Raw genomic sequence first — 8,996 nt, 5'->3', positions numbered from 1 at the left:
TCTCCGCTTTAGACGTACCAGTACGCTGCTTGACCACACTTACATGCCACATGTTTTTTATGCTTGAAACAAATTCCATCCCAGAATGCCTTTGACACCCCCCAAAAGAGGGATGTGAACTCTTTACTGAAAATAGAAAGGGGAAGGCCAGTGGAGTATTGTAAACACAATGGAAACATCTTAATTTTTTATGTTTGGGAACAAAAGGAATATTTCATAAGACAGCAAAATAGCCTCACAACAATCTATACAGTGTTCTAGGCTACTGATTAAATGAATTTTGTATCTTTAACATACCAAACCCTGTCATACAGGTTACCGTCACTGTTTACAGCACTACTTCTACGAGCTTTGAAACAAGCTATGCTGTCACAGCTGTTACAGTGAAACTATTACATTTTTCAGTCAGGAACATACCTACACTTCCTACTGCTAACAAGTCTCTTACATTATTTCTGTGTTCATTTATTCTACTATGGTGTAGAAAAGGTAACAAGTCACACTTTCAACTTGTTGCATTCAAGCAATGATCATAATCATACTGATCTCAGGTACTTCAGTCAAACTTCTCCTTGGTCCTTCATTACACCTTTTAAACCTTCATCTTGTCTAACACTGAGGATTTCCTACGAGCATCTATCTTGTCATCTCTAGTCTCTTTTTTGTTTACTGGAGCTGCAGGAGATCACCAATCTCTGACCGCCCTCTCGGCTCTCTCAGAGCATATAATTATTGTAATCACAAATTACCGCTTGACATGGTTGTCAGGCCTCTCCTTGCAGTGACAGATTTCTTCTGTGAATCTCGTTGAGGACGACGTCGCTGTTGGAGCCTTCAAATATTCCACTGTCCCCAAACACAGAGCCTTTGGGAGATGAACGCAATAATAGTCTAATTATATGTAGTGTAAGATTGTATAAAAATACAGGTCAGACATTGCAAACCGCGACGTGTGAATGTACCGCTGTTGGTGCGATCACTGATGACAGAGGAGCTTCGAGTGGTAAAGAGGAAATCTGCAGTGGCTGCCGTGGTACCCGATGGATTCTTGTTGTTCTGTGTTGCCGTCCGACTCCATTCTGCAAAAAAGTGGACAACAGTTAATTAAAATATATGTTCTCATTATTTGCCAGATTTATCTCACAAATGACAATGGGAAGATAAGAACATGTATATTAATATCCATTAATATTGATATTTTTTCTCACTTCAGTTTGGGAGATAATCATTCTCTCAGTTCTGGAACAACATTTCTAAGGATGAGCTGTGGGCTCCAACTTCAGCCTCTTTATTTTAGCTATATTAGTTTACATTTTGGAAAATTGAGACCATTAAAAGACATGCTGTATCTCAATTTATCTTTAACTTATCTTAAATTATCTCAGACAACCATGGATAACTTTGATATTAAAGAAAACTCCAGATTTTCAGGCAACTTCTGTAGTTACAAGGAGTGTCTTTGTTCTGATTTCAAATATTTATTTATGGAAGCAATATGATCATCAGAAATAACAGGGTAGATCAAAGTTATGACTCTAAAAAGGCATTGACACAAATTTGGGTAATACCTTAATTTTTGCCATGAGCTGTGTGTCACAGCTGGTGATAAGCGGCCAAATCACCAGACACTAACTTACCTCATTCAGTATCTTGTCTCATGTCCCTTCCTAATCTGCCCAATTACATTATCAGAGGATATAAGAACACATTTAGATGCCCACCTGAGTTTTCAGCCAATCGCAGTCTTCCACAGCAAAGATAAGTTCTCCACTGTCTGCGGACATTCTCCTTCACAGCACAGTGGAAAACAAAGACAAGGAAACCTAGACAGGACAAACAGTAAAGAAATTAGCTTGTGTCAGTTTTATCAGAAAAGTGTCAAGTTTTCTTCTGTGGGAGTAGACCCCAATATATTTTACGTCTGACCTTGCAGAGTGTTGAATAAAGTGAAAAGGTAAACAAAGGGTAAGTAGAGGGGTCCCCAGGCGAACAGGGCGAAACCCCAGGTGAGGCCGAGCAGGATGACGAGGCCAGCGATGCTGCGCATGTCTGTCATTACTCCCCTGTTAGGGGACTGGTTCTGGGGGTTCTGCTTCTTGATCCGGGCCAGCTGGACCATAACCATGATGAAGACCAGCAGGCACAGAGCGAAAATCAGGATGAAGTAGGCCACCACACCCACGTAAAAGGCGACGTTACTACGCAGCCAACAGCTACAGGGGAATAGATAAAGACAGAAAGGTTCAGACTGTATTTAACAACAAAATCTTCAAAAGAAAAGTAATGCCTGCTCGCTATCGTCTGGGTGCGTGCCTACTAGGGTGTTGAAAGCTACTTTACTTGGTGTTCAGGTAGGTTAGCAGGGTGTCACCAGTTGTTTGGGTGTTCAATGTGGTTTGTAAGGCATTTCAAGGTGGTTGCTAAGCAGTTGCAACATCTGATTTGAATTTATTTTGCATGAGATATATGTGTTTAAAGATGAATGAACAGTGGATATTTTAACTGTACACTTAAACCTCTGGTGTAAGTCAAAGGTCATGAAGATTCTGTTATATTTAGGTGTGCCACTAAGCCAGTAGTGCACAGTAGTTTTTTATCTCTCTCGCCCTCCAGTGGACAAATACATTAATAATAGGGATAATGAGGGGGAAAAAGGTTTTAGATTTATTCTTTCAATGTCAGTATTCCTGTGAAAATATTTTTTTAAATCTTAATTTTATGATGACGAAGCTTATTTTTATTTCTTCTTAATTAAAAGGATTTTTTCCTGAAGTACTGGATACATTTATTAGATGTATGGCCTATGTTGGCCAATTCTCTACCCTTTGACCAAAATAAAAGAAGACCCTTTGGGCCAATCTAATATAATTGCAGACACGTTAAAAACAAACTTATTAACACACATCCAGGCTACTGGAAAAGTATTTTAGTGATTGCTCTGTTATGGCTGGTTGAAAAAAAATCTAACTCAAATCTAACAAAACTCAAATGCTGTGTTTACAAAAGGTTATTAAAATTTAAGCATAACTTGCAAGTCATCTGAAGTGCCGTCTGTGTATTTTCCATACGTGACCAGGCCGTAGTTGTCTTTGTCCACTGATATTACAATGATCACCACTATAAGAGGAATCCCTGCAAAGACCAGGATGTTAATCAGCAGAATCATCTCATTATATCCAATAAAAAGTGGTTTGAGAAGAAATAGGTGTTTAAATTAATACACTTCTAAAGTTGTTTTTTAAATTTATAGAAATTAAAAATCAAGAAAAAGTTTTGTAAGGCATTGGTTGACAAAACAAATTAGTTTGAAGCAGTTACTCACCCCAGCCCATCAGTGAGAACTTGAGCATGTATCTGCTGAGGTAGGGAGTGAACACCTGGATGACGCTCAGGTACATGTGCAGGGCTTCAAGCCCCGCCCAGGTGAATGATGTCAGCAGGAAGTAGTGCAGGAAAAAGGCAGTGCTAATGCACAGCCCGATCGCTGGGTACAGCGCCAGCCAGCCATCCAGCAAGAAGACCAGGTTGAGGAGAAGAAGGGACATGCAGAGCTGAACCAGAATCTTGGCAGGGATATCCCGGAGCAGTTTTCTGCATTTAAAGAGTTTTTTACAATAAGAGCTTAATTACCGTGGTTACGAGGTTTCTTGAATAAAGCTCAGATTGAAGGAGTCTTGGCTTTGTAAAGACATAGATTCTTACTGAAATAAAATATATGTCAGTAGAGTGACAGCAAGAAAAACAGCAGAGATCCCACAGCCGATGTAGGTGATGAAAGTAAGAATTTGTGCCTGCTGGCGGTCAGTTATTCCCTCTCTGGACAAATCCTGTATTTAGGACAGGGTACACACACAAATATACAGTGAATGCACATTGAACAATTTCTCACTTTAACCATGTAGAAAAAGGAAGTCACATCATTTCTGTTGCCCTTTCAACCTGTAATTTAGTTGTTCATTTAATTCCCTATATACATGTTGTAACTGAGGTTTGAAGCACTTTATTGATACTATTATTGTCAATAAACTGTATCACACACATTCAAACAAACGTACACGAACCAGCAATATTGCAAAAGATGTGAGATGGTTGCAGCTGCAGGTTGTGTCTTCCGCTGTGACGTTGACAACAAAGCAGCCGGCAGAGCTCCAACCTCCTCCACCACCTGAACAAGAGAAATACAGCAATCAGGAATATTAATACCTGTGGAGTTGGCTCCCAACTAACTTGATTTGGCATGCATGAATTCACCGTTCTGAGTGAAGTCCCAGAATGCACAGGAGGCCACGTAGTTTGCCTGCAAACCAAGAACAATTTAGGAGAAGAAAAGCATCACAGAGGAACTTTGAGTGGTCGTTTAGCAAAGATTTTTAACCATTTATATAAGGAAATTTACAGTAATTTACAAGTGACCTTTCTATTTTGAAAAATACTAAAAAAATTTCTATTATGTTTATAAATGACAAAATTTGGTATTACAATTGTGGTCGTATTGTTATTATACATTGTTATGAATTAATAATTTCTGGAGGCCATGAAGACAGTGAAATTTGCATCCTTTTAATAAATGGTAAATAATAAAAGGCTTAAATAAAATTGGCAATTACTTGTAGTATCTTAGTTATGTGTGATTCTTTATCTAGATGAATGGGTTCATGAGAAAAATAATGATTTTTCATGCATGTTCACTTACATTTATGGGTTTAATGTTTTGGATGGTAAACTGAATGTTCTCAGACAGGTTGCTTATTGACAGATTGGCCACACTAGAGCTCAGGACTGGACTTACAAGGGTTTGGTTATCTAATGTTGCATCCTGCGAAAAAAAAAAAAGAGAGAGAGAGATGGACTCCTCTTGAAGTAAGGTAATATTTAATTAGCATTTCATTTAATCACAGTAATTGCTCTGATGAAAATATTTTATTATATAATCTTTTGTCCAACATGTTACAGCTGTTTCTTTTTTTCTATTGAACCATACCTGGCTTAAAAATAAAAACAAATGCTGGACTTGATAAGTAAAAGTTGCTGCTTATAAATCATTAAATATGCACCGATAAATACTTCAATGCTCTGTGAAAGAATCTGTAGATAGATGACAGAAGACAAATCCAGGAGTACCTGGAAGAGGATAGATTTGGTGTAGAAAGTGAACTGGATCCTGCTGGCCTGCTGCTGCTGCTCAGGACTGAGACCCGAGGTGAGGGAGGAGGGCATGAATACAGACCCAAGAGCAGACGGCAACCTCTTGGACCGGGATCTGCTGAAGGTCTGGAGCTAGACAAACAAACGTTTAACAAATGGTTAATGACAAAGTCTGGTTCTTTGGTAGTTTTCAGCTGTGCTTTCCTTATGTGTTTAAGGTCAGGCAGTGCATTTAAAGACATTGGACCACCTGTTCCATGAGATTGTGCTGAGATTTGATCAGTAGCGTAATCTACACCCTGGAAATTGCCATTTATATATTCACAAAGATGTTCCCAAATAAAAAAAGAAAAATGTCACACCAGTTGCTGTTGGAAATCAGTAAACACATTTAGCAGTGTCAGTACAGTGTGCAGTATAGTGTGGTAGTGTGTCGTCCATGACTAATATGAGAGGCGGTCATGTGACAGTCACAGAGATATTAGATGGTTTAATATTGTAGCCTACACTCAGTGCAACACATTGATACTAGATAGAACCTAAGGAAGATTGTGTAGTGAGAGAATTTTCCTAATTTTGGTTTAATTTTTCAGCTCATAATTTATTCTGATTCAGGGAATTTGATTTAGTTCTTAAGTCAGTGTGCGTTTTTGCCCTGTACATGACTCGTCTGACAGGTCTGGACTACATAAGATCAAATCTTCTCATACACGCGGTTCTTGCATGAGTCCCATTGTGTCTCGTGAAATGCAGTGAGACCAGATCTGACTTACCTGGACATTATCAGTGTTGAAAATGTCGACAGATGTTGCTGGAAAGTTGGTCCCATCAACCGTCCTCACTGTCAGAACAAGTGAATCTGAAGAGACGATCTCTCCGTCACCTGTGACAACCAGCTTAAGACCCACAGCATCTACCATTTGAATCAGCCTGTCAACAGGAAAGAAACAAAACAAAACATTTTAGAAACATCAGATGTACCTGAATATGTGTGTGGGTGAAGGTTGTGTGAGTTGTACCTGTTAGCAGATGCAGAGAGTGCCACTGAGTCAGCCCCCATCAGGTTGCTGATTACATTGATGACCTTTTGTCCCACTGCCTGGGAGACAGTGGGGCCCTCCAGAAATTTCTCCAACTCCCCCACCAACTGTGCGACCTGCAACACCCATCAAACTCTAAAGTTTACTTTCACTGACTGATCTAACTTTCAAAACATCTACAGTCAACACACTGGCTGACACAACGTTAAATGGAAACAAATCCCTTTAATATTTTGATGCTAGTATCTGACTGACATTCTTTTTGGTAAAGTAAAACTTGCATTTAAAATATTTCCATTTAGATTTTCCATTATTTCCATTTGACCAGGTCAACTGAAGATAGAAATATTTCCTACAGATATGTTGCTACAGACAGCAACACATCCAAATGATAAAAAATCTATCAAGCAGTCATTAATGACGTCAAGTTATTTGAAATATCCATAGATTTCTAGACAAAATGTGTAAAACTAGTTCAGATATTCATGTTATTGTGTTTCTGCGCATACTTCAATAGATCAGTAACTTCACCTGAAAAGAGTTGAGCTGAGATGCATCCTGTGTTTGATTCAGCAGCTCGTTTGCCTTTTCCTCCTGGGCATCTTGGCTTTTAGCTGTCTCTGCGGTGGTTGGGGAGGTAGTTCCAGCACCGTGGTGAGGAGTACAGCAAGTCGTCAAGTTGCATGCATCAATGATTCATGTATGGTGATATTGATAAAATAAATCACCATAGCGAAGCATAAAGTTTACTGGTCAAGGCCGTTACCAAGAAATCCTCCTATTAAAGCATTCAAGCATTCTATCAAAGAGGATAAAGGAACTATTCTAGTAATACATTTATTATGCTTTTATAACTTTATCCATGGACTGCACAATTGGCCACTTTCACAATTCATTAAAACTTTAAGAAGCATTCAAAAAAGCAAACTATTCCAGCCAGTTTGATTCACCATATTAAAAAGCTATATTTGTGTCTTTAATCAAAATTTAAATGTTGAATTCTTAACTATACGTACCAGGGATGGTTGTGGTTGTGCTGGTAAGGGTGGTGGTTTGGAGAGTTGTTGTAGAAGAATTAGAGGAAACCATTGCAGTAGTAGTGTTAATCTGGGGCAAAAGTGTGCCATGGATAGTTGTAGTAGCTGTAGGGGTTGTGGAAGAAGTTGTGGCTTTATATTCAAGGGTAGTGTTAGCTGTAGTTGTTAAACTGACTCCTGGTCCTTTGGTTGCTAAGTCAAAATCAGCGGTTGAACTGCTTGCAGTTGAGCTCAGGTTGAAGCTGATTCCTGCAGTTTCGTTGAGCTTGATGCCAGTGGCAGCGTGATGTTATTTTTGTTGGTTGTTGTGATATTATCAGTCACTCTCACTGTGGTGTCATGTACAGTCTGGTTGTTCAGTGGAGCTACTGTGGGTTTAGTGCTGTTGTCAACAACAGACGGCATACTGTCAACAGTTGAGTTTTTAGTGGATGTTGTAGACATTGTCGTGTTTTTAAAAGGAGCAGTTGTGTTCTGTTGTGTTTCCCTGATAGGTGCAGTGGTTACACTGTCAGTGGCAGTTTTGTTTTGAGATACAGTAGTCGTGGTTATATTCTCAGTTGTAATGTAGTAGTTAGAAACTGTAGTTACATTATTCACTGATGTGTGATTAGGAGATGGTGTGAATGAGCTAACTGTCGTAGTAATGTACTGTTGTGTTTTCCAGAGCTGCTGGCTATCGTTACATTGTGCGCTGTTGTGTGAACAGGAGAAGGTGCATCTCTGGTTACATTGTGCTCTGTTGTGTGAACGGGAGAAGGTGTAACTCTGGTTACATTTTGTTCTGTTGTGTGAACGGGAGAAGGTGTAACTCTGGTTACATTGTGCTCTGATGTGCGATCTGGAGGTGTAACTCTGGTTACATTGTGCTCTGTTGTCTGAACGGAGAAGGTGCATCTCTGGTTACATTGTGTTCTGTTGTGTGAACGGGAGAAGGTGTAACTCTGGTTAATTGTGCTCTGTTGTGTGAACGGGAGAAGGTGTAACTCTGGTTACATTGTTTCTGTTGTGTGAACGGGAGAAGGTGTAACTCTGGTTACATTGTGTTCTGTTGTGTGAACGGAGAAGGTGTAACTCTGGTTACATTGTGCGCTGTTGTCTGAACAGGAGAAGGTGCATCTCTGGTTACATTGCGTTCTGTTGTGTGAATGGGAGAAGGTGTAACTCTGGTTACATTGTGCTCTGTTGTGTGATCTGGAGGTGTAACTCTGGTTACATTGTGTTCTGTTGTGTGAACGGGAGAAGTGTAACTCTGGTTACATTGTGTTCTGTTGTGTGAACGGAGAAGGTGTAACTCTGGTTACATTGTGCGCTGTTGTCTGAACAGGAGAAGGTGCATCTCTGGTTACATTGCGTTCTGTTGTGTGAACGGGAGAAGGTGTAACTCTGGTTACATTGTGTTCTGTTGTGTGAACGGGAGAAGGTGTAACTCTGGTTACATTGTGCTCTGATGTGCGATCTGGAGGTGTAACTCTGGTTACATTGTGCTCTGTTGTGCGAACGGGAGGTGTCTCTGGTTACATTTTGTTCTGTTGTGTGAACGGGAAGGTGTAACTCTGGTTACATTGTGCTCTGTTGTGTTATCTGGATGTAACTCTGGTTACATTGTACTCTGTTGTGTGAACGGGAGAAGGTGTAACTCTGGTTACATTGTGCTCTGTTGTGTGAACGGGAGAAGGTGTAACTCTGGTTACATTGTACTCTGTTGTGTGAACGGGAGAAGGTGTAACTCTGGTTACATTGTGCTCTGTTGTGTGAACGGAGAAGGTGTAAC

The 8,996-nt window shown here is 39.9% G+C and overlaps 2 protein-coding genes across 2 annotated transcripts; both read right to left on the bottom strand.

Moving 5' to 3' along the window:
* Nucleotides 1-676: 676 nt before the first annotated feature.
* LOC119912634 (adhesion G-protein coupled receptor G2-like) lies at nt 677-2,316 on the bottom strand. Its single transcript, XM_038731919.1, has 4 exons — nt 1,927-2,316; nt 1,722-1,823; nt 963-1,079; nt 677-865 (listed from the first exon to the last, which is right to left on the bottom strand). The coding sequence occupies exons 1-4, from the start codon at nt 2,123-2,125 to the stop codon at nt 765-767; spliced, it is 519 nt and encodes a 172-aa protein (XP_038587847.1). The 5' UTR covers nt 2,126-2,316; the 3' UTR covers nt 677-764.
* A 457-nt stretch (nt 2,317-2,773) lies between these two features.
* On the bottom strand, nt 2,774-7,500 carry LOC119912625 (adhesion G-protein coupled receptor G2-like). Its single transcript, XM_038731907.1, has 11 exons — nt 7,202-7,500; nt 6,717-6,805; nt 6,165-6,301; nt 5,919-6,075; nt 5,122-5,277; nt 4,694-4,816; nt 4,252-4,297; nt 4,062-4,165; nt 3,703-3,827; nt 3,323-3,591; nt 2,774-3,132 (listed from the first exon to the last, which is right to left on the bottom strand). Exons 1-11 carry the CDS (start codon nt 7,272-7,274, stop codon nt 3,011-3,013), a joined length of 1,401 nt encoding a protein of 466 aa, XP_038587835.1. The 5' UTR covers nt 7,275-7,500; the 3' UTR covers nt 2,774-3,010.
* Between the last annotated feature and the right edge of the window lie 1,496 nt (nt 7,501-8,996).

This window comes from Micropterus salmoides, unplaced genomic scaffold (assembly GCF_014851395.1).
Source record: "Micropterus salmoides isolate LMB-PRFRI ecotype aquatic unplaced genomic scaffold, ASM1485139v1 Ms_hic_scaffold_1, whole genome shotgun sequence".
Classification (NCBI taxonomy): domain Eukaryota; kingdom Metazoa; phylum Chordata; class Actinopteri; order Centrarchiformes; family Centrarchidae; genus Micropterus; species Micropterus salmoides.
The sequence above is the reverse complement of the archived record's forward strand: the minus strand, read 5'-3'. Positions and strand labels throughout refer to the sequence as shown.

Coding starts and splice junctions, on each gene's coding strand:
- LOC119912634 (XM_038731919.1), bottom strand. CDS start 2,125: ATGGTTATGGTCCAGCTGGCCCGGATCAAGAAGCAGAACCCCCAGAAC. Junction 1,080..1,721: donor GCGATTGGCTGAAAACTCAG/GTGGGCATCTAA, acceptor ACTTTTTTGCAG/AATGGAGTCGGACGGCAACA. Junction 866..962: donor CAGTGATCGCACCAACAGCG/GTACATTCACAC, acceptor CATCTCCCAAAG/GCTCTGTGTTTGGGGACAGT.
- LOC119912625 (XM_038731907.1), bottom strand. CDS start 7,274: ATGGTTTCCTCTAATTCTTCTACAACAACTCTCCAAACCACCACCCTT. Junction 6,076..6,164: donor CTCTCTGCATCTGCTAACAG/GTACAACTCACA, acceptor TCCTGTTGACAG/GCTGATTCAAATGGTAGATG. Junction 3,828..4,061: donor CATCTTTTGCAATATTGCTG/GTTCGTGTACGT, acceptor TCCTAAATACAG/GATTTGTCCAGAGAGGGAAT.